The 24,882-nt window shown below is 43.2% G+C and overlaps 1 protein-coding gene across 11 annotated transcripts in view; it reads left to right on the top strand.

Moving 5' to 3' along the window:
- LOC115083942 overlaps nucleotides 1-24,882 on the top strand; it is a 44,206-nt gene that overhangs the window by 11,221 nt on the left and 8,103 nt on the right. For 4 of the 11 annotated variants that reach the window (XM_029588091.1, XM_029588082.1, XM_029588087.1 and 1 more), the window contains exons 2-4: nucleotides 8,399-8,498; nucleotides 8,923-8,991; nucleotides 15,289-15,370. Coding sequence is in view for 8 of the 11 variants with exons in the window: in XM_029588082.1 (XP_029443942.1) it covers nucleotides 15,348-15,370 (23 nt within the window). In the remaining 3 variants the exon portion in view is untranslated. Of the gene's footprint in view, nucleotides 1-8,398; nucleotides 8,499-8,922; nucleotides 8,992-9,153; nucleotides 9,276-14,633; nucleotides 14,684-15,288; nucleotides 15,371-24,882 lie in introns of all 11 variants that reach the window. The other 7 variants (XM_029588092.1, XM_029588083.1, XM_029588093.1 and 4 more) reach the window with 5 other exon arrangements.

The raw sequence follows: 24,882 nt of genomic DNA, 5'->3' as shown, positions 1-24,882 counted from the left end.
CTTGGTGCCATATACCAGAAACTTATGCAATACTGCCAAATACTGATATAAAGGATCAGTAATACAAATATAAGGGTTAGAAGGTACCCCCAGCCTATTTCCCCCCAGAAAGACCCCCCCGCTGAGGCCAAGTTAGATCTGCTGAAACTTCCTTGCAGATCATTCACGCCATCTCCAACGAAGGAAGGTCAGTCATCAAGGCAATGGAGCTCTCTCATACCTAGAAGAAAGAAACTTTAAACAAGAGTGATAGGAGACAGCATATTATACAATCATCACTTGGAGCTAAGAACAAAATAAAGTTCAATTACAGGAGCATGTGACACAGAGAAACCTCCATTTGGAAGAAATCAGGAAGATCACTAAAATCAACCAGAACACTTCCATGAACAAGACTATGAACAGAAAAGATAAAAATGTCAAGTGGCTTGCTTCGCTACCAAGGAACCGGAAGATTATGTCTTCAGTCAGCTGTTACGTGTACCCACATGTTCCCATTTTGGAACTGTATCCTTCGTGGAAGAAGCTTTAGCCGGTTTCTGCGCTTGTGAAGAGCTAACAAACCCTCGGTCTTTGAGAGTAATGACAGCTTCTGCCGCAGACCCCGGATCTTAGAGGTTACCCCATCACAAGAAAAGGAAAACCAAACAGGTTTAACCTTAATCTGTATTTGATGTTTTCTTTGTGCAGAAAGGTAGTGACTTCCCACAGTTGTTGCCTGTTCTGAAGAGTGGTTTGTGATAGATCAGCATAAATTGCTATATCTTGGTCTTCCCTTGACCAGATAGGCTGCCACCTTTTCTTTGACTGAAAAATCATGAAAGCAGACCTTGATATCTCTAATGTGATTATTATTAGGTACACCTAGCACCCGATGAGCTCTATCCAATTTAATCTCAAGAGAATCGGTCTCATCCTCTGGATTAGCAATGGCCAAGAGATTCCTGCAGAATCGTACAATCAGCGCTGTGCAATCTGCGTTAGCTGAGGTTTCCTGAAATCCTCAAAAATGAAGATTTCCCTTCCTAGCACAATTTTCCCTATCCGCCAGTTTCTCCTTGATAAGAAAATTCTCCTCTTATAGCTCAGTGCAAGTTTCTTGAATATGTTTGGTAACTTCAGCCTGATAATCCATCCGATTATCTAAGTCATCCACATGATGGTCCAGGCTGGCTATTTCTTCTTTATTTTCTCCCATCATTTATTTATTTATTTATTTAACTTCTTTTACTATACCGATACTCAAGACCAGGTCTTATCGTACCGGTTTACAATAGAACTGAGTCATGTCCATCATTTCTCTTTTATAGTCCTTCAGATCTTTTCTCAGACTGCAAAACCAGTCTCTAAATTCGGCATGTATGGGAAAAACTGCTGCAGTGGTGTTAAATGCGTCATCGGGGCTCGAGTCTTCCACGAGGCTATCTTAGCCGCTGCCATTACCACCATCTTCCTCTTCAGCAGCGCCCCTTTTTTGATAGGAGAACTGGCAAAAATCAATGGATTTTCTTTTCGCAGCCACCACGCTTCTCTTCGCAGCGATATCGCCCAACTTTGTAAGAGATGTTTGCTCTTAATGCTTCGATCACCCACGATATTCAGGATAGGGAGAGAAGCTCCACATTTTAAGCTTCTAACTCCTCCAATGATATCACTTCCTCCCCCTGTGAATACATTTTGAGTATCTTGGACCACTGTAGGGTTTGTGTTGCAGGCTTTTTAAATCATTTTTAGTAGCCCTTCCCTGAACTGCTTCCATCCTCTTAATGTGCTTACAAACGTGGGCCTCCAAAATCAAACACATTCTTCTCACTGACAGCAATATAAAGGGGACTTTTTTTTTTTTTTTTTTAATAATACAAGTTTCTTCAGCTTTTCAAACTGTTTCCTGTCTCAGCAGACAGCTGTATTAGTACACACACATAACACTAAGGGGGCTATGTGTATGGTCTCCCACAGCAGCTATAGCCATCCACATTCAAGAAGTTTTCTCTTTTGGTTTTTTTTTTAATTTAAATGTTTTTGTTTAGTATTAAGGCTCAATAATACACGTGAAACAGTTAACAAGATCCGAAACATGAACAGTGCAAACCAGAGCAAGTTCTTGTACACTGACAGGTTGTATCGAAGTAACACATCATAGTAGAAACTGATATCAATGTCTAGTATCAAGACTCAGAACAGATAACAAATAAAGAGTACCACGGGTAATCAGTGAGTCATTGTCTCATTGTGTCTTTGAACTAACAGGAAATCCCCTCAAGACTCTCCCCCCTCCCTTTCCCTAGCCTTAGTAAACGTTTAATTGATTGATGGATGCGAAGGTGATATACCAGTACATTACCCAAAAAATGGTTGTAAATAGAAATGATATGGGAATAACAAATGAAATACTATGGAGATACCGGGAGCGAAATAGGGGGACCATCCTCAATCTGCAGAAGAGCCAGACATACCCTCCTTCCATCTGCAGTAGGTACGCCACGTGTCCTGGAATTTTCCAAGGTTTTTCTTAACATTCGCTGTAATTTCTGCAAAGCGATATACAGTCCTAAGTTTAGTTTGAATTTCAACTAATGAGGGAATCTGGGGTGATTTCCATTTCCTTGCTATTTCAATCCTGGTAGTTGTAAAAATATAGTTTACCAATCTATTAGAGCTGTCCTTGTCCGAAAACATGGGCATCCCTAGAAGGGCATGTGTTGGAAGAATCCTCGTTGTGACCCCACAGAACAGATGTATCCCGGCTTCTATAGAGGCCCACAGAGTATGAATCATGGGACAGTCCCACCACATATGTAGAAAGCTGCCAGTATTACGGCATCCCCTCCAACACTGATCTGAGACAGCTGGTGACATACGATGTAAATGGATCGGGCAATAATGCCATCTCAATAACAACTGTAACGAATTCTCAATCATATAGGACGCAATCAATCCCCTACCAGTGTGCATAAAGATCCTCTCCCAATCCCACTGAGATAGAGATACATTCAGATCAGTTTCCCATGCTATCACAAATTTAGGTTTCAGGAATATCTCCTTTCCCAACAAAGCATATATTAACGATAACAATTTAGTAATTTTATCTGCTTTTTGACATAGTATCTCAAACTTAGATTTTCCTTGTTGGAAGTGTCCGCTAAGCTGTGCACTATGAGTGAAATGACGTAATTGTAAATACATAAATATATTGGACCCTTCCAACCCGTATTTCAGCTGAAGTTCGGGAAACGGGATAAGACTCCTCTGCCCCCAGACATGCTCCCATAGACAAATCCCCCGGAGATGCTACTTCCGGAAGGTACGAGACCTATACCCCGGGGGGAAGTTATTGTTAGCATATAAATAAGTTCTAAAATGATATTCCCGGGTACCCAAAAGTACATGCTTCCTGGCTGTCCAGAGGTTAAGAGATAATAACATGGTAAGGGGTAAAATATCGTCTGGGCGCATGGTCCATGTCTTCTTGGGCTGCCAGAGCAAACTGAATAATGGTATATCACGCAGGAGTTGCTGACTAAAATGCACCCAGGCTTTTTGCGAATGCTGCCTGTGCCATTCTATTAGCATTTTAAACCGAGCAGCCAAGAAGATTCTCTCTAAATCGGGAACCCCCAGTCCTCCCTGTAGCTTAGATTTATAGAGAGTTTTGCAAGCTAGTCGTGGCCGTTTACCACCCCAAACATAAGTCAATAACCTCTTCTGCCATTGAGCCAACTATTTCCGTGGCATATCGATTGGCAATGTCTGAAAAAGATATAACAATTTAGGGAGAACTGTAATTTTAACAGCAGTGATTCTGCCTATCCAAGATATTCTATACCTATTCCATTCCTCCAACTCATGGGTAAGCAGAGTATCATAGTTCAGTAGGAATAAGTCCTGAGTGACGCCAATATTTATTTATTTATTTAAAATCTTTTCTATACCGTCACTAAGTTAAATACCATCGCAACGGTTTACATGTAGGCACATATTTAATGTAGGTAAAAGTGTACTATAGTACATTCTAACAAGTGCCGTCAAAAGTTTGGTTACAATATATCATTAGACAAAATAATTTTTAGAGAAGTGGGTCATGACCGAGTGTACTGAAAGTACTTTTACGGGTAAATTTATCATATCATATTTTAGTTTGTGCGTGGCCCATTTAAATCGAAATCTCACTTTAAGGATAGTCTCTAGGGAGGAGGGAATATTAACATTTAGAATCTCCGACTTCTCCCAATTGATCCGGAATCCAGAAACCTTGCTAAAATATTCTAGGGCTGCAGTCAGATGGTTAAGAGAAGACTCTGGCTCAGTTACCATAATCAAGATGTCATCTGCAAATAATGACAACTTTGAGGAGAATTGTTCCACGTCTATGCCCCGGATATCAGGATGTTGCCTTACCTAATTTGCAAAGGGCTCCAAGAATATAGCAAATAAGAGTGGTGATAAAGGGCAGCCCTGTCTGACCGGAAAGGTGGGGGAGTAGCCACCATTTATCTTAATACACGCTAAGGGATCTATGTATAGCTGTTGGATCTATTGAACAAAATTATCCCCAAACTTTAACCTCCTCAACAGAGCAAAAAGATATGGCCAGTGCACATATCTCAGCGTCAACCGAGAGAGCCACAGTGGGGATGTTATGTTTTTTGACCCACCAGATCATGTCGAGAATTTTATGAACATTATCACTAGCCTGATGTCCCGGTATAAATTCCGCCTGATCAGGATGAATAATTTGGGCTATAAAACTATTCAATCGGGTTGCTAGAATTTTGGCCAAAATTTTCAGGTCAATGTTTATTAAGGAAATCGGTCGATATGATCTGCACACAGTGGGATCTCTGCCCGGTTTAGCAAGAATCGTTATACCCACTGTGTTGGCAGAAGCTGTAAGTGGGGTCCCCTCTTTTAGGGCTTTAAAAAATTTCACCAACACAGGGGCCAACTGCGGAGCAAATTGTTGGTAAAATTGACCAGTGTAACCATCAAGTCCCAGGGACTTCCCAGGTTTGAGGGATTTTATGGCCGCTAGAATTTCTGTCTCTGAAATGTCCTTATTCAATATGCTTTTTTGGGATTCCTCGAGTACCGGGAGTTTGAATTTCTCAAGATAACTATCAATCTCTCCTTGGTCATTAGCTTCATCCCTCGCGTATAATTCAGAATAAAACTGATGGGAATCGCTGCCTTATAGATTTATTATCAGTCAGCATAGCTCCCTCCTGACTCTTTATCTTTACTATGGTATTCTGAGCCTGCTTCCACTTTAAAAGCTGGGCCAGCACTTTCCCCGCTTTATTTCCCCCCTCAAAGTATTTTTGCTGTGTTCTCTCTAACTGATGGGCTATAGTCACAGCATCTAGAGATGCTATGCGAGTTCTTAAATCATCCAATTGAGCAAGGGAGACCCGAGAAGGTCCTGCGAGCTTATGAATTCGCTCTAATTCCTTAAGTTTACTCAGTAGCTGGACCTGTTCACCCTCTCGTTTCTTTTTTAGGAATGATGCCCTTGCAATAAATTTCCCTCTGAGAACCACCTTCAATCAGTCCCAGACCACCAATGGATTCACATCCACAGTATCATTCAATTCCAGATATTCCTGTATATCAGACACAATGGTGGGACACGTATTTAGAGTCCTCAATAATCGAGTCATTGAACCACCAAAACCTGGTACGTCTATCATAATCTCTAATCTATAGGGTGAACCAAATAGGGGCATGGTCAGATCACAAAATAGGTTCAATGTAGACCATGATAACTCTAGGGTATAGTCCCACACTGCCCAGAAATAGATCTATCCAGGAGTAGCTGCCATGGGGGGAGGAGAAGAAGGTGCATTCCGTGATCTTGGGTATCGAGACCGCCACATATCTAATACACCCTGACTATGCATAAAAGTTTTTAAAGCACTTCTAGCCAATTTGGGGTCTGAACTAGAGCCTGAGGAAGTATCCAAGCAGGGATTGAGCGTCAGGTTAAAATCTCCCCCGAGAATCAATTGGCCCTCTATTCTGGGAGCCAAGGTCTGGTTAAGAGATTGATAAAATTCTACTTTATGGGAAGTGGGGCCGTAAATAGAGTCCAAGGAAAAGAGTCGTCCCCCCCCACCACGGAAAGCTTAACCAATAAAAGTCTGCCACAAAATGAAAATCTTTATGTATCATGATCCCCACTCCAGAATATTTAGACGCAACAGTAGCTGCTGCCCAATATTGGTGAGGGAATTTCGGATTACTCATCAGACCTTGATACCATTTCCGTAAGTGGGTCTCTTGTAGGAGTACCACGTCCACTCTTAAGCGCTCTAACTCTTTGAACAGCAACCGCCTTTTTCTCGGGGTGTTAAGGCCCTTCACATTCAGAGAGAAAAATGTAAAAGTAGCCATCCTATGTAACCCACCCCTCCTATAATCACCCATCTCAACATAGTAAACAAGATCACCTTCGCATTGTCAGCCCAAGTTCCTGCCTCCCCATCCCCCACCCTCAATAATCTAGAGCACTATCTCCATGCCCCGTAGAACCATGGAGAAAGTCTTACAGCACTCCTCATGACACCCGGCCTGGGCTTGCTTTTCAAATCAACAATAACTGCCTTTTCCGCTGTAATAAGGCGAAATCGAACCTAAGCATATAAACATAAGAAATGACAAAGGAGATTCCCTTTGTTGGTCTGCCAGCGTATTTTCTTCCCGCAATACATATCAGGAATATGTCAAAAATGTATGAAATAATATCCGTTCACGCAGGTGGCTCTCCATTCTCACTATCAGCTGGGTTCATCTGGAGTCGCAGTCTGCCCTTAGTGACACGTTGCCATTGGGGTTGCGGTACAGATGCGTGGTTTGAGGTCCCCTGATCACTAGATGCCGACTGTGGAATGTCACCATTGATGCCAGCGTCTTTTAAAATCCCAGCTGCTTCTTGCACTGACTTAATGCGGTGAGAGATTCCCCGTAGCATGAAGGATAGTCCTCCTGGAAACAGCCATCTATAACGAATATTAGCCTCGTTAAGCTTAGAAGTGACACAGCGAAACTCCAGGCATTTTTTCAAGGTGGCAGATGACAAGTCAGCAAAAATGGCGATATCATGGCCTTCCCAAAGCCATGTGCGCTGGCGTCTCGCAGCGTTGTGGATTTTCTCCTTTAAGGTATATGAGTGAAAGCATACCTCTGTGCCTCTTGGCTTGTTCGCTATCCTAGGCCCTAGGGTGTTGTGAGCCCGATCCACTAGGATTGTTTGATCTGAGACTTCAGCTGTTGCAGCACCATCATTGAGAAGAAAGGTGGAAATTTTAACCACAACTGCGACACAGTCAGTAAACTCCTCCGTTTCGGGCACTCCCCTAATCCTTATCTTACTGCGCCGGCTGCGGTTTTCTATATCTTCAAGCTTCTCTGCTAAATTGTGGCAAGTCTCCTGAAGCGCATTAAGCTCTATTTGCAGAGTAAGCCACCCCTCTCCTTGCGTGTCTAACCTGATCTCGGCCTCGTCGACCCGACTGCCCAGCTCTGCAGTGTCTTCCCGCATTTCATCTATTAAGGCAGAAACCTCAGCCTTATAGTTTTTAATATCTTGCCGGAGTTCCCCAGACCACCCTCTCATTTCAGACCGGGTGGGGTAAGCGCAATCCAAGTCGGGCGATTCTCCACTGCCTTCCTCCATTTTGGCGATCGGGTCATCCTGCGCCATATTGGATTTCCCGGAGTATGTTTCGTCTCCACCGCGGGAGAACGAAAACTTATGCAGATCTGAAGTTTTCTTTTTTGTGGACATTGCCGCTCAGTCGGGGGGTGTTTTATCAATTGTTGGGTCCGGTTATAGGTGCGATATCGTTCAAAAGGCAAGCTTAAAGCCCAGCGTTCTCGGGGAGCAAAAGAGTTAGGCTGCTCTCATGAGGAGTGACATCACTTCCTAATCAAGATGTTTCTCTTTTTTAACTGGATTACTGCACCAAAATAAGTCTCTCTCATGTTTTCTTGGTATTTAGATGTACTTCTTTCTGGAATTATGCTGTGGCAGAGGTTGTAGTGTATCGTGGGAGTTGGAGAATCTTTGAAACTAAGATGGCCACTTCCCTATTTCCATTTCATTGCCCCTTTAAATTGCGCTTCTTTTTTGCCAACACATCAGACCGCTCTAACCCCTTGCCATAATGCCTCTGTGGCACGTGAGTGCAGGATTCTCAAAGCAAAGCATGCAGAATGGAAAGCTGCCACATGCACAGGGCCTGAGGGGCAAGGGGAAGTCTTCTACAGCTGCCATTTGCCTCCCAGAGAGAAAGGAGTGTGTGTGTGTGTGTAGAAGGATGCTTCCCCTTTGAGGGAGCCCTCCCTGCATGTGGCTCTGATAGAATGAGTCTCACTTATTGTTGTTCTTGCTTTTTTTCAGCTACTGGTCACTGCTTTTTGGAGCAAGAGCAAAAGCATGGTGGAAGGAGCTGTGGGGACAATGTGACAAAATCGCAACTGCTACCTGTTATCAGGCCAAAGTAAGAATAATGCAGAGATGGTTCATGAGGTTTCAAGATCATGTAGGCCTCATTTTCAGAAGTGAATACACTAGTAATTGTTTTCATTATATTCTACCGGTCCATGGGAAGATTAGTTTTATTTGAAATTACAGCCCTTGTTACAAGAATAAGAAGATAGTGGCATTTCAATGTGCTTTGGGTCTGTACCTAAATGTTACTGTTGGTCCATAATAAAGTGCTCTGGTTACTGCTCTATACAAACGTTCGGTGTATTTGCTTTTTCTCTGGCACACAATTTTCAGCTATTTCCATGGGATAACATCAGATATGGTTATATACTATTTCTAGGTCAGAAGGTTTGAACTTCCTTCCTGTCTGTGTATATTGTCTTCTGTTTATTTTATTATTATATTTTAAAGCTTTTCTGTGTTTTTTTCCCTAGTTGCCGGCTGTAAAGGAAAAATCCACCTAAGGATCTCTGTGTGTGATTCCAGCTTCGGCCCTAATTTAGGTATATTTGTCATTATTATTCAGATGAACTTGAAAGAATTCAAATGCACAGACAGTTCTTTTTTTGTGTGCTGTAGTAAATTATACAGGCTCCATTTCTTATTCCTACAGAAGTAAGTAACTACTCCAGGTATTTCAGTTTCCTGTCATTTTTCTCCCCAAGACTTCAAGATTCCCAGAGGCATAACATCAATATTAAAGGAGGTGCAAAGTGTTTTGTGGCTCTTGCACCAACGTTTTCTTCTGATTGTCAGACGGATGCAGAAAAACATGATCCTAAAGGCTGTACGTGCACATGTGTGTAAGGTGGCAAAGTAGCTCCATGCCAGGACAGGAGGAGGCAGTCCTAGTTTTACTCCTACTGCATTCTGGGACTTTGTTTTTCTCTGAGATCAGCATGACTATAAGTCTGTAGGTGTAGTGGTGGCGGGGGTGAAACCAGGATCTGCTGTATCTAGTTACCTTGAGGTAATGCCGCAGAGATAACGTTGAGTGGACAACTCTTGGGGGCTTTGCAGGGTATATGGTTTTATTTAAAAAAAGTGAAAAAAAGAAGTCTCCCATGCCGCTGTGGGACGCGTGCAGCCTGGCCACGAGGTCATCCACTTAAAAGAATGAGGCTGCACAGTGGTTTGGGTATTCTTTGTGAAACACTTATGGATTTGTAGCCCTGGCTGTGGATAGCTGGCTGTATCCCCCTCCCGACGTCTCACATGTGATGTTTAGAAAGTGACAAGGAAGAGCAACAGTCATAACGGCACAGTGTTTCTTAGCAAAAATCTTTAAGTCACAATTTAGTAAATTATATTGGTCTATATGATGACACTAGGCTGGGATCTTTACCTAGTTTCACTAGCACCATTATAAAAGCTTTATTAAAGCTATTGGGAAGGATTTCTTTTGAAAGGCATCCATAAAGAAATTACTTAGAGGGCCAGCAATCTGGGGACAAAATAATTTATAAAAGTCCACCATATAGCCATCAGGGCCAGGCGCTTTATGTGGCTTACTAGCATGAATCACCTTCATTACCTCCAAACTAGTGATAGGTCTATAAATGTATTCTAGTTGCAGCTCCAATAGCTGCGGGAGATGGAGGTCCTTAAAGAAATTGTTTTCCTAAAATGTTCCCCTTTCCCTGTCCTCCTGAGTATATGGCCTCATAAAATCTTCTCAAAACCTCACTTATTTCCTTACCACTGGTAACCATATGTCCTGTTTCACTTTTCAGACCCTCCATAAAGGTTTTCCCTTTCCAGAATGTTACCGGTCTGGCCATCATTTTGCCTGACTTATTGTTAAATCTAAAAACAAATTGTGCTCAGAACACCGCAAAGATTTTTGAGCTCTCCAGATGTAAATAAAAATGTAAACTTTTTAGGGTATTTTATTAGAGATCTTTATGCAGCTGAGTAATTTGACTGGCCAGTTTCCTTTTTACTTGATGTAATTGGTCCTCAAAATATAATATGGTCTTATTTAGTTGTCTGTTTTTACTAATCCCACAGGAAATTATTTCCCCTCTCAAAACAGCTTTACATGTTTCCCAAAATAAAGTAGGGTTATGTTGGTGTTGCGAATTATGTTTTTGAAAGTCCTCCCACTTTCCTACCAAAAAAGATTTAAATTCCTTATCATCTCCCAAATGCCCCAGGAATCACTGAGAAGAAGAAATCTGCCCAAATCAGGGCATGATCAGCTACTTCAATAGGGCCTATTTCTGCCCTATCCACTCTGGCAAAGAGATCTTGTGAGATTAAGATATAGTCAATTCTGGACATTGTCATATGGGCACGAGAGACATGTGTAAACTCTTTGACTTCAGGGTTCAATACCCTCCAAATATCAATCAGTTGTAAACGCTTGTATAAAAAGACAATGTCCTTACCAGCTCCCAAACGCAACCCACGGGAGCTAGATGATTTATCCAAGCAAGAGTTGTGTATGCAGTTATAATCACCCACCATGATTAAGGATCCCTGCAAGTTAGTCATCACTTGGTTAACCAAATTGATAAAGAAAGAATGGTTATATGCATTAGGCGCGTACACATTACAAATTGTAATGATCTTGCCTTCAGTTTTACCAATAACAAGGTAATGACCTTCTGGGTCTTTAATTTTTCTGAGTACTTGGAATACAGTATTTTTATTCACAAGGATTGCTACACCTCCTTTTTTCCCTTTCGCTGGAGCATGTAACAGGCTATGGTTCATTCCCTTCTTAGTTTTTGTCTCCCAGCTTCAGTTAAATGCATTTCCTGGAGGCATGCAATATTAGCCTTGGCACATTTCAGAGATTGGAATACTTTATTCCTCCTAACAGGGGACCCTAACCTGTCCACATTCCAGGAAACTATTCATATTTTAACCCCCATTTAGAGCAAAGGTGATATTTATGAAAACGAAAAACTTCCCAAAGAACAGTGGAAGGGTCCCAGCCACTCCTCCCACTGCAAAAGATACCATAAGCGCCTGCCTCCTTAGAGAGAAGAAATAACATAACTCAAGAACAAAATAATTCCAGGTTCCACCCGAACAACGTGTACCCCATGTTGGTTTCCAAATTAATACAAAGGCTGTATCTGAGCAGGCCAAAAAGCCCACCCATTCCAAAGAACAGGGACTCCTGTTCTTAACCTCTCTGGTACCCCACACATCTTGGTCTCCTTAAATCAGAAAACAGGATCAACATTATATGTGAGCAGGGGCCTCGCTCCTACAACCCCGCTGCTGCATATATTTCAAGTTGCTGCTGAAGGTATGCAGATTAACAACAATTGTACAAACATGAGCTTATATCGGAGAACAAGAAGACGTAAAGAAAATGCTGCATGTATACCATACTCTGCTGCTGGTCACAGCACTTGGTCGAAGCAACATAGTGGCATCTGTGAAAGGTTGGACACGAGCGATTGGACCTGAACTTTCGCTTCGCCAATAATGTAAAAGTTCTATTACAGACTGGTAAAAAGTCTTTTATATAGAAACAAGGAACAGTGGAAACTGCATACGCCATAGGTAGGATTGGAACTGTAGAAAGTTGCCTGTATAAGCCACGCAGTTGGTGCAAATCAAGAAACTTCCTCCTCGCTTTAGGCAACCATTAAAGTTCCATGAAGCTGCAGTAATCTCAGTTTCCAAAAATGCTGGCAGTCCTTTATTGAGAAGTTGGAATACTATCAGTTTCCAAAGACGCTGGCAATCATTTATTCAGTCCCTCCAAAAACTTTTGTGCCGCAGCTAAGGCATCATAAACTGTGGATTTCCCCTCATGTAGTTTGGCCAGAAATTGTAAAGTAAAACAGATTTGGATTTGGATTAGAGCCACACAGACTGGCGAAAATTCACGCCACAGTTCAGACACATGTACCGAATAATCGTAGGCTATACGGATTCTCTGGGCTTGAAATTTGAAATCCAGGGTTTTATGATAGGCTTGCATAATTCTTTGCTTTTGGGCAAAGTTCAGTATTTTGGCAATGACCACTCTGGGCCGCGAATCCATTTCCCTATGCATGCCCAGATTGTGAGCTTGTTCTATCTCCAGAGTTCCCTTCAGGTCGGGCAAGTCTAAGCAGCATGCTTCTCAGGCCTCTTTCTTCTATAGATTCAGGAAAGCCAACAAAACATAAGTTAGACCGTCTTGACCTGTTTTCCAGGTCGTCTGTTTTATCGACATGATCATTAATGCTTTTTCCAAGGCCACCATTTTGTTGGTAATAGCCAGGACATTGTCTTCAAGCACTGAGACAAGGGCTGAATTCTGTAATTACTTTTTTTAGATTGGATATCTGTTCTGATATGCCGCTAAGTTTTTCAATAAGGGTCGCGATAACTACCTCTTTAATTTCAGATATCATCGCCTCTGCTTGCGGTTGGCCCTCATTGAGTTCCTTTGCGGTCGCCATCTTGCCTTCTGTTCTGCGCGGTTTGTCTTTCTCCATTCTTCCTGCCTTAGCTGGCATAACAGTTGGCAATTTTTGTATGAAATGGACTATCGACATGTGCCTGATTTAGGAGAAGAGTGTAAGACAATAAAAAACCCTTCTGGGATCAGATTGCTGGCGATTGCAGGAATGTGGCACCCCGAGCCAAGAGAGATGCGTCGTCTTCCGTTCACCACATCACGTGATCCTCCTACATCTTTTTTTTTTTTTTTAAAGTCTTCCTTCCAGTTCTTTGGGCTCCCAGCCCAAATGGAACCTGCCCCCATCCAGCTCACTACAGCTACTTACAATGGAGAGGCTGGAGCCCCAGGAGCCTTCGTGTGTCACCTCCAGGGAGCTGTCCCACAGCAGATAAACCCTCCACTCTCAACCAGGCATTTTTTCCTTAGGATATGCAATAATGAATCGAAATCATATTCCATGCCTCTTCCTTGAGGACATCTTGAAACCCAAATAAACTTGAGGGAGTGGGGGTGATGAGGGAAGGTCCAGGGACCAGACTGAGAAACACTGCACTGTTATCTCCACCAGGAATGAAATGGTGGATAGTCTGTTTCGAATGGCCTAGGAGCTGCATTCCAGTAAAACTAGGAAATTCAGCTGGTTAAAACTGAGAGCCCAATTATAATTTAGATGTCATTGTCGTATCTCCTCTCGCTTAGACCCCTTTGGCTTCCTTCTGTAGCACAAGCCGCCCTGCATGGAATGGCACGGCCAGGTTGAATGTGTTTTATTAATTAGCAAACCCTGTAATCTTTCCTCCCTGCTCCCTTCATTCGCTGGGGTGTGTGCTCCTGTGCCAGTCCCTCTCAGGGCCTACAGCAGGTATGTGTGTGGATGGCTTGTTGCTGGGCTGGGGGTTGTGTTTCTGCTGTGTAAACATAGCTGGAGATTATAGTCACTGTGGGTTTTTGGGAGAGGAATATACAGACAATTACAGCACGATTGTCAAGGATGGCCCTGGTAGCCGACTAAAACTGTATTCAAAGGAGCAGGTGACATCGCAGGCAGCCCAGAGCACGTGTGGCAATGGCATGGCAGAGCAGGAAAAGCAACCACCTTTAAAAAAAAAAAAAAAAAAAAAAAAAAAAAAAAAAAAAAAGCTTGCGCCAATGTGCAGCGGTGGGGATTCGCAGGCTGTTAAATTTTTTTTTATGTTACTTATTGGGGTCTTGTAATCATCTCTATCCCCTGCTACTGGAGCTGAGAAATACTGAACCTCAGCTACATTTGTTGCTATTAAATCATTTTTTTAATGATTATTTTTTAATATTCATTTTCCTGCACGAGGAAAACAGACACAGATAGTGAAAAGCGGGAGCAAACACACACGTGTCCACTGGCAGCTGGAACTTGCACACCACCTCACACCCTATACACACAGATTCCTCCACCACTGGCTGGAGCACACACACTACATACACATACTTCCCCCATCTCCCTTCACATATACACACACACATACAAGAATCCCAGCTCATTAATATATATGAGATAAAATTATACTAGTACTCTTATTAAGAGGATCATATATTAATGTCCTGCTGGTTGTAATCATTCACTGGGTCTGCATTTACCTTGCACAACGCTGCATATGCTTGGCCCTGTATAAAAATGAAAACACTGTCAAATGCAAAGCTGTCATGTTCTCGGGAATACCTTGAGAATTATTATTTATTTATTTTCCTTTCCAGCAGACCATACCTTGTGTGTGCACATGAGTGCCTACTAACCCTGCATCAGGGTAAGAGGTTTTGGGGGGTTTTTGGGGGTTTTTTTTCCTTTCTGCTTAGTGGTGTTTTGTCTCAAAACTTTTCTGCAGCCTGATTTGGCAAACATGTCCCAAATGACATTGCCCCCACATTGCGGCTACAAGGCCCTATCAGATGCCAAAGCATGTATGATGGCAATAGAAGCTCCTTCCAACACATGCAGGAGAGCAGCCTAGTGGAAAGCTTGTGTTCCAGAGCCGTTGGGTGTAGGATCGATGAGGGGCATTCCATGCACAGTACCCAGAGAAAACAGTTTTCACTTTGAGTGATTCGGTGAGCTGTCAGAACAAACTCCTGCTTCTAGGGATGGCGGTATTGGAAAATGCCACAGCCACTCTTGGCGCAGTCATATGTGACTTGTCAGCGTGACCGATACCTGAGGGTGTGGCCCTGCAATTTAAAGGCAGGCGAACAAGCTCGCGCCTTGAATGTGGATGTAACGCGCGGCGGAGTTTAATATTCGCAATGATCAAAATAAAATCTGGCCTATGGAAGGAGGTGGCTACTTTCCTCTCTGTCCCCAGGGTTTTCATGTTGCCATTCCAGGTTGTCAGCGACTGTCTTTTGTGTTTTGCAGAGTTCGGTAAGATCAATCACCAGCCCTCTTCCACAGTCCATGCATTTGCTTCTAGAAACATGGCCCTGACACTGAAGAAGAGGTTAGTACTCTGGATTTGTTTGGGTTTGGCAGGTGCTAGTATTTTTTTGCTTTTTTGCTGGCAGTTGGGTTGTGTGCTCTTGGTATCTGCAGGTTTCACATGCCTCTGTGAAGTGATAAATTGGGTCCCATTTCTAATGAGTCCCTTCCCCACCCTGGTTGAGCAGGATGATCTTACTGCAATTTCAATCTATCTTGGTTCTCCTCTTCTCCCATCACACTTTTAGTATATTCTCTGCTGGCTCCTCCTTCAGCGCTGTCCCATTATCCATTGGTCTCTGTCCCAGGCCCTCTTTTCTCCTCTCTTTACGCTCCATTCCCTTGACTGACCGATCTCATCTCATGGCTTTCGGTACCATTTTTATGCTGACTTCCCCTAGAAGTTTGTAAAATGAGTAGAGTGGAACAAGTAAATGTTAAATCATTTGTTTACTCTGTCAAAAAGTACAAAGACCAGGGGACACACAATGATGTTACTAGGTAATACATTTAAAACTAATAAGAGAAAATATTTTTTTACTCAACACATAGAATGTGGTGGAAGCTAAAGTTCTGGAGAAAAAGTCCATAAAACATTATTGAAGTAGAGTAGCAGAAATCCACTTCTTATCCCTGGGATAAGTAGCATGGAATCGATCGACCTTTTGGGATTCTGCCAGGTCCTTGTGACCTGGATTGGCCACTGATGGAAACAGGATGCTTATGGCAGGTCTTATGGTCTTATTTTCTTATCTACCTCTCTGTACCAGAAATTTCACCAGAAATACAGTCCTAAATCTTAGCCTGCTTGTCTGACATCATGGCTCGGATGACTCGCTGCCACCTTAAACTTAACATGGCCAAGACAGAACTTGTTAGCTTTCCTCCAAAACACACTTTCTCTTTCCCCCTTTTTCTAGCTCTGTGGATAAAACTGTCATCTTCCCGGTTCCTCTAGCTCACAACCTGGGGTTATCTTCGACTCCCTCCCCTTCTCCTGTCTTGATGTTACATTTACCAAATAAATGTAACATCAGGACAGGCTAGAGATGTAAAGTTCCTGGATGGAATAAATTACTGCTTCATGGAGAAATTGGTTTAGGAACCAACGAGAGATTGGGTTATTTTAGATGTCGAATTTCATATATTTGCAGATGATATTTAGTTTTTTGTCCCATCTGGGCTGTTAACCCAGCTGTGGAGAAGATAAAAGTTTGCTTTGGTTTCTTTTAATCAATGGTTATTGGAAAATGTTATCACTAAATATGAGCAAAACTGAAATTCTATATTTAGCAAGATACCCTAAACAGAATATTCCAGCCAATGTTCAAATCAACAGATCATTGATTCCCTTAGTTCACCAAGCCTGAAATTTAGGGATCGTTATGGATACTACTCTTTCATTGTAGCCTCCCATTAACAAGCTTGTCCGAAATGCATATTATAAATGTCACATGATATGGAGCATTCATCCCTATATTGAGGAACATGACCTAAAAACCAAAGTCCATTCTTTAATAATGACACCATAGGACTATTGTAACCTGCTATTCATTGGTCTTCTGAAGACTACCCTATGAGCTCTTCAGTATGTCCAAACCTCAGCAGCCAGAATGATCTCAGGGACCCCTTTACATGAGCATTTTCTCCAATATTGGTACAATATCATTGCTTACCCAAGAATGGAGAATTAAGTTTCAAATTCTGTTGTATGTCTTTAAGAGTTTACATGGGCTTGTGTCTCCTTCTTTTCATTCAGTCTTAAAGTTTTATCAGCCTACACACTACAATCATCCTTGCAATTGCTTTTAGATACGCCCTCTTTTAAACATATTAGACTTGATGAATCACAGGAACAGCTATGATTGTCTGTGATTTTATTGGTATATGTTAAGTCAGACAAAGCAGGGGTCAAGCCGGGTATCAATCAGAAGCGTAGACAAACAAGGAAGACATGGTCTCAGGAGCAGGAATAGGATCAGGAATCAGGAACACAGATGAAGCAGATCAAACCGGGAACCAGGAACGCAGGAACAAGCAACTAAGCAATGACAAGCGTGGAGACCTGTTGCCAAGGCAGGGAAACACTGGCTGGGCCCGGCCTTATATACCGGGACCCAGTGATGTCGTTATCCGAGGCCGTGGGGTGGTTTCCCGCCGTGGCCCCTTGAAAGGTGTGGCGCGAGATGGCGGCGTCTCCCCGCGGACCACGTGGGGAGGCCTGTCGTGGAGCTGGAACATCCGCGGAGGAGCTGGGAGCAACGGAAGCAGTCTGAGCACGGAGGCGGCTACCTACGGCCTCAAGAAAGGTGGAACCAGGCACTGGAGCAGGCAAACGGGGGTACGTGGGCCTGACTGTGAGCCTGCCGCGGCAGCACACGCAACAATATTAAGATTATATAATTGATTCAAATTCAAGAAAACTTTAATCCCCAGATAATGAAAGGAACCTTCCGCCCATTTCAAGGGGAAAGTATCCCCCCATTGCTCCTGAAGTGTGTGTGGAAAGGCTAGTGCTTCAGAAAATTCCCCCAAATTCTGAAAAAGCCATAAAAGGTGTGATAGAGATGGCACTGGGTTACACAGGAAGACTAAAAGATCATCTGAAAAAGCAGCATATTTGAAAACAGAGGAACGCATGGAAAATCCTTGAATGTCCCCAGAATTTTGAAAGGCCAACAATAATGGTTCCATAGATAATAAAAATAACAAAGGCGAGAGGGGACACTCTTGCCTTGTACCATGGTTTATTGCAAAGATGGAGGACATCTCCCCATTGATTACAATAGATGCCACTGGATCTGTATATAATAGACGTATCCCTTGAAGGAAAAGGCCAGCCAGCCCCATATGAAAATAGGTACTGCCATTCTACCCTGTCAAATGCCTTTTATGTGTCGAAGCCGACCACTAGAAAAGGCAAATTCTCGATGGTACAAAGGGAAATGGCTGTTAGTAATTTACGAACATAAACTATGGCGTATCTCCCTCTTACAAAACCCACTTGGCCTCTTCCAATCTGTCAGCTAGAATCTTATCCAGCAGTTTCTGGTCAAAATTTAGCAGAGAGGCAGGGCGATAGGATAAAACCAAGGTTGGATCCTTCCCCGGTTTGGGGAGAACTGTAATAACCACCTTATATCCAAAGGGAAATGCGCCCTCTCTACCAAGGCCATAAATGAGTTCCTAATTAATTCAGGGATATCATCCACTAAAATTTTATAAAATTCCGCAGTAAAACTGTCTGGAGCAGGGGCCTTTAAAGATTTCGTTGTCTGGATTACCACTCTTATCTTGTCTATGCTAATGGGTCAATTTAGATGTTGTAAATGATGCCCTTCAAATGGCTTAAGACCTAAGGATGTCAAAAAGTCAGTACATTTATTTATTTTTATTTTATTTATTTAAGGTTTTTATATACCGGCAATCATGAGAACATATCTTGCTGGTTTACATTTGTTGGTATCAAAGCCCTCAGAAGAATACAACTTAGATAATATTCTGCAAACTGTTGGAGAATATCTTGGGTCGCAGTTAGAACTCCCCCCCCGACCTTGTATATGAGAGAGGCCCCTATCACCCTTAATCAAGCGTGCCAGCAGTTTCCCCGACTTAGCATACTGATAAAGCTTATATTTATAGAATAAAAGACTTTTCTTTGCTCTCTGGTGCAGAAGAGTATTTAGAGCAATTTTAGTAGCAAACTCTACCTGCCTATTGCCTGCAGTATTTTTAGCAATAAGAGATTTCCTGCCCTTAGTCAACATGGTTTCAAGATATAATATCTGTTTATCTATAGACTTATTCCTCCAAGCAAGATAAGAGATAATATTGCCCCGCAGAACAGCCTTGGCGGTATACCAAGAAAGAATCGGAGAAGTTTCAAAGTGATTCCCATTATTATTAACAAACTGTGCTCATTTCTGCTTCACATATGATTGAAAGGCAGTAGCATTAGCTAAGTAATAAGGAAATTTCCAGGCCATCAGAGCAGGTCTGCCTCCCAATCCTGAGAGCTGAAGCCAGATAGGAGCATGTTCTGAAATCTTAATATTGCCAATACCCGCATCCACCACCTGAGATAGACATCCCCTGGAGAATAAAAAATAATCTATTTGGGGAAAAGTAGAATGCGCTCGAGACAAGTGAATGAAATCATTATCCATTGGATGTAAAACACGCCACAGCAATTCTAAGAGCAGAAAAGGAATCCCCTTTTGCAAACCTACCACCTGACCCCTTGCATAGTGAGTCTTATTCAGAGAAGAGTCCACTACTAGATTGAAATCCCCCCCCCTACTACCATAGCTCCTGCCTTAGAGATAATAACCTTTGGGATACCAGTTGAAAAAAGGAGTGATTATACACATTAGGAGCATAAAGGTTACAAAAAGTAATACATTTCCCCCCTATTTCCATGACCACAATTAAAAACTGCCCTTGAGGGTTTTTTGAATTCTTGGAGAACAGTCATAATCACATTCTTATGCACCAAGATGGCTACCCCCGCAGACCTAGTGGAGGCAGAGGCATAAAAGATTTCACCCACCCAATCCTTCTTAAGCTTTTGATGTTCCCTGAAGAAACCCTATCTCCGTTGCCTGCTGTTTCAAAGAAGTCAAGCTTTTTTTCCGCTTGATTGGGGATCCTATACAACACACATTCCAAGACACTAGCTTCAAAGAAGATTTACCAAGTATTTAAATTTGGTGTGGTCAAATGCCAAAACGGTACTGCAAAAGGTATTGAAAAGTGGTTGCCTCCCCAACTAAGGCATCCACTCGAATCCCAATCAAACTGTTTCAACAAAATAGCAAGCCAATTTGCCCATATCTTCAAAATGAAGTCCCACTTGAAATATAGCCCTCCTTCCCCCCTCCCCCCCGAGTCCAAATGCTGCCCACCATCGGACCAAGGATCACCCAAGATGCCCCCTCCTGCCAGATCTCCCCCCCCCCCGAGAAAAAAGAAACCCCAAGAGGCAAATATACAACATAAACAACACAGTTGGCCCCATGTATAGAACTCTCAACATAGAAATCACTGAGGGCCCTTTCACCACCTTCTCAACAGTAGGCACTAAAGCAGAGGAAAATTAAAATTGTTTTTGAAAAGCAGTAGCGCCCTGTGTTCCTGGTACAGGGTGAAAGCAGCATGTAACCAGACAAAAGTAAGTGCCTTTAGGAACAAAATGAACATAAAAAACAAAAAAGAAATGACGGTTCTGGGACCACGAATCCCCCACCAATATCTGGGTAACCGGACTGTAGCCCAGACGTGAGAAGAAAAAAATAAAAATGTAGTCAGAAGAGAGTCAGTTCAGCGTGAAAGCAAGACCTCTTGTGCCGATTCCAAACGATCTGCTAAAGAATTAGCTTTCGCTGTAGATTGGAGCCACTTTATCCCCTCAGGAAGGATTACCTGAAGCTTAGTTGGATACAAAAGTGCAAAACGTAGACCTAGCGTATGCAACCTTGGGCATGCTGGCGAAAATTCCTTCCAAACTGACAAGAGTTTAGATGAATAATCTTGAAAAACCAAAATAGTCTTACCATCATAAGTAAATTTTTCCCCAGAATGAAGAGCTTGCAAAATTGTAATTTTGTATGCAAAGTCTTAACAATCGTGCGATGACAACATGGGACCTTTCATCCTTCTCCCGTCACGGGCCCAGTCGGTGTGCTCTTTCAGCTCTCAACGGGCCTCTCGTTAGATCCAGACCCAATTCAGCCATAAGCCATGTTTCCAGAAATGAGGCAGGGAGGAGTCACTCAAAGGCTCAGGCAAACCTACAAACGGCAGGTTGTTGCAACGGGATCTATTCTCGAGATCAGGTCCACGCTATTCTTGAGATCAGGTCCACGCTTAACGAAGCGTCTGCCATCTTGCCAGGACTCAGCCGGGGTTTCTCTTTTTCCTTCTCTTTCTCCCGCCGTGCAAGACGGACCGACATACCTAGTAAAACAACCCTTGGTGTGAGAAGAAGTCAATAGTGGGGCAATAATAACAAAATTGCTGGAAAAAGATTCAAAATAATAAGAGACGTGGCAGGAGGTAGCAAAGAGCCAAGCAAATGTGTCTCACTCAGTGCATGGCATCACGTGACCCTGGGATCTGTTTAATGTTTGGGTACTTGCCAGGTATTTGCATCCTGCATTGTCCACTGTTGAACAGGATGCTGGGCTTGATGAACCCTCGGTCTGACCCAGTCGAGCAAATTGTGTTCTTATGTTCAAACACTGCTAAAATGTGTCATTTCTTTCTCATCACATCAAAATCCATTCCTTCCTTTCTGAACACACTACACAAAACTCTGCTCCCCTCAGGTCTCTCCCAGAAGGGAAAGTAGTAATACCTTGAAGATGAGAGCAGACGGAAAGATTGCTAGGTGACGAGACTTTATTCAAGTCTCAGTGAAAGGAGGACGTGCAGAGGCTGAGATTGGAAGGCTAAGAGGAGAAAAGGAAGCTGACAAAAAATTGGAAATGGTTCGGTATTTACTGAAGAAGTGGTTAGAAAAGGACTAACGATTGTTGGCAGGGGTGGGTATGTTAATGGGGTAGAGATCACACCAGTTACAGAAGAGAGAACGTGGGCAGAACTAGAAAAACTGAGAATGGAGAAAGCTAGGGGGCCAGATGGGATACGTTTTAGGACAGTAAAGGAGATTGGAGTGGTTCTGATGAGTCTGCTGAAGGCGTTGTTAAGATGGGAGTAGTTCCACAGGACTAGAGAAGAGCGGATGTTGTCCCTCTTTATCAAAGTGGCAACAGAGAGGAGGTTGAAAGGTACAGGCCAGGTAGTATGACCTTAGTGGTCAGAAAATGAATGGAGACTTTGCTGAAGGAAAGGATAGTGATGTAGCTAGAATCCTACAGGTGGCAGGATCTGAGGCAGCCTGGTTATACCAGAGGAAGATCATGCCAAACAACTGCTGATTCATTTCTTTGACTGGGTGATTAGAGAATTAAAGCAAGAGTGTGCACTGGATGTGGTTTACTAGGATTACAACAAAGTTTTTGATGCTGTCCCACAGAGGAAACTCATAAATTGTGAGAAGATAATTTTAGGCAGCTTTGCTAGATCCCCAGAAGACTTTGTGACATGAAGAGAGATATGAATCAGAACAGGCCCCAATGATTGATGTTTGTGGATCTAAGATCTAAACTTCTGGAATGATCTAATGCTTGGCAGTTAAGATTTAGATCCAAAAAGTACAGTGTCGTGCATTTGAGATTCAGAAATCCAAAGGAGCAGCACACATTGGGAGGTGAGATGCTGATTTGCACCAATCAGGAGAGGGAGTTCAAGGTGATCATATCTGATCATTTCAAGGTATCAAAACAGTATGATAAAGTGGTGGCAAGTGCCAGAGGCACGATATGATGCCTATGGAGAGGCATAACCAGTAGAAGGCAGGTGACAATGCCTCTGTTATAGGTCTTTGGTGAGACCTCAACTGGAATATTGTCTAGCTCTGAAGATCCTGCCTCAAATAGGATATAGACAGGTTGGAGGTAGTCAAGATAGTGGCTACCAGAATGGTGCAGGTTCTACATTAAAAGCCATATGAGAAGTTAATGACTTAAGTATTATATAATATAGGAGAGGAGAGATAGGGGAGGGGATATGATTGAGATATATCATAAGTGAGGTATTGGCTGGCTGTGGAATGTGTGACCAATGGGCTGCAGGGGAGGGCAGGTAAGGTACTGCTCCCGCCATCTCCTGCAGCCTATTGGCTGACTGTGGAATGTCTGACCAATGGGCTGCAGGGGCACCAGAGAGCAGCAGCAGTATCAGACATACAGGTTGCCTGAGGTGATGTGGAGATGGGGGAAGACTGCTGATAGAGGAACTAGGGAAGGAAAGAGGGAGAGAGGAAGTATAAGCAGGGGCTGAGAGACCTGCTGGGAGATGGAGGGAGGAGGAGAGGGAATGCAGGCTCGGAGATGGGAAGATCGGGTGTAAAAGGGAATAGTGTCTGTAAGAGAAAATAGTGCTAAAAGCAACTGGGAGAGGAACTGAAAGAAGGAATTCTGACTGGAAGAAGAGTAGACACAGACTGTGAGGCCAGAGACGGCTGAGAGAGGGAATATGGACTGGGAGAGAGTACATGAGCTTTGATAAGAAAAGGAGCAGGGTATATGGTGAGGTGAAGGGAAATTGAGTGGAAAAGAGAACTGGGAAAGGAGCTGTGTCAGGCAAAGAAGAGAGAGATTAATAGGGGAGGTAAACCAAAAGAAGGAATGTGAGAAGAGAGGAGATCATGGTGGAGGAAAGAGGCATGGAGGGGTGAGGAGAGAGATGAAAGTGGCAGGAGGGGGTGAGACTAGTAGGAGGTGAGGGAAGATAGTAAGCTGTGGAGAGAGAACAGGAAGATAGAAAGAAATGTACCCATGGAGGTGGAAACCCCCACCAGAAAAGGTAAAGAAATAAAAAGAAGACCAGAAAAGAAACGAGGAGGCAGAGAAGAAACTAAGAGAGATGCAAAAGAGAGAAGATAGATTCAACAGAGACAGAGGATAGATTCAAACTACAGGCCCACAGGTTGGAAAATTGTTTTAAGTTTGGTGAAGAGTTTTGTGCTAGCTGAGATGGATTAATGGTGTGCATATATGTGTGTGCGCCCAGACCTGTAGAAAGCGGACATACCTGTTCCTTTTAGCTTTTGGGTCTGGTGTTCTAGGCGTTTTATGAAGGTGTAGGCTGTTCTTCTGTGGAGTGTGCCTTTCAGTTTTGCAGGTAATTGTTTGTATTTGGGGATCTTATAGGCATGCAGAGGAGCCGTTTCGTTGTGCTGTGTTTCATGTAAGATTTTTTGACCGTTATGTTGTTCCTTGCCTTGAACCTTGGTCTAGTGCGGGCCATACATTTTAAAAATAAATAAGGAGACAGCAGTTATCTCTAGGGTTTCCTAGCTGAGGGGGGTAGGATGCACCACATACGGCTATTACTGGGAAGAGGCGGGCTACTGAACTGCCCAGGCTGAGAATTTGCAGTTGTTGGGAGTGTCTTACATGGACTCTGCAGGCCCGGGACTGGCTCTGGCCTGGAATCTGTGAGCGCCAGAAGTGCTGCAGGCGGTGGAGAGTCAGGATCAGCTCCAGGAAAAAACCAAAATGCAGCTGGAATCTGGGAGGGCAGAGGAAGGTAGTGAACTAAGCCTGTGGAGGAGGGGGAAATCACACGTTCAGCAGTGAACTAAGCCTGTCAGTGAAAAGAAAGTCCAGTTTGCTGAGAGAGGGATGAGAGGTGGGGATCAGTGAAGGGATGAGTAAATTAAGCCTGCAGAGGAAGGGATCTAGCTAAAGAGGGATGGGGGAGTAAACTGCTGGGAATGGAGGGGGTGGGAAGAGGAACTGGGAGGGGGAACAGAGAGAGAAGAGTTAAGGGGAATTGGGAAACGGAAAAAACTAAGGAGATGTAGGGAGTGGAGCAGGCAGAGGGGTTAAACCCCGCTGCACCCAAGTAGAAAAGTCAAAAGTATGGCCAAGCAGGAGAGGGAGAATTTAAAAAGTGCAGAGGGAGTAA

This window comes from Rhinatrema bivittatum, chromosome 2, assembly GCF_901001135.1.
Source record: "Rhinatrema bivittatum chromosome 2, aRhiBiv1.1, whole genome shotgun sequence".
NCBI lineage: Eukaryota > Metazoa > Chordata > Amphibia > Gymnophiona > Rhinatrematidae > Rhinatrema > Rhinatrema bivittatum.
The sequence above is the reverse complement of the archived record's forward strand: the minus strand, read 5'-3'. Positions and strand labels throughout refer to the sequence as shown.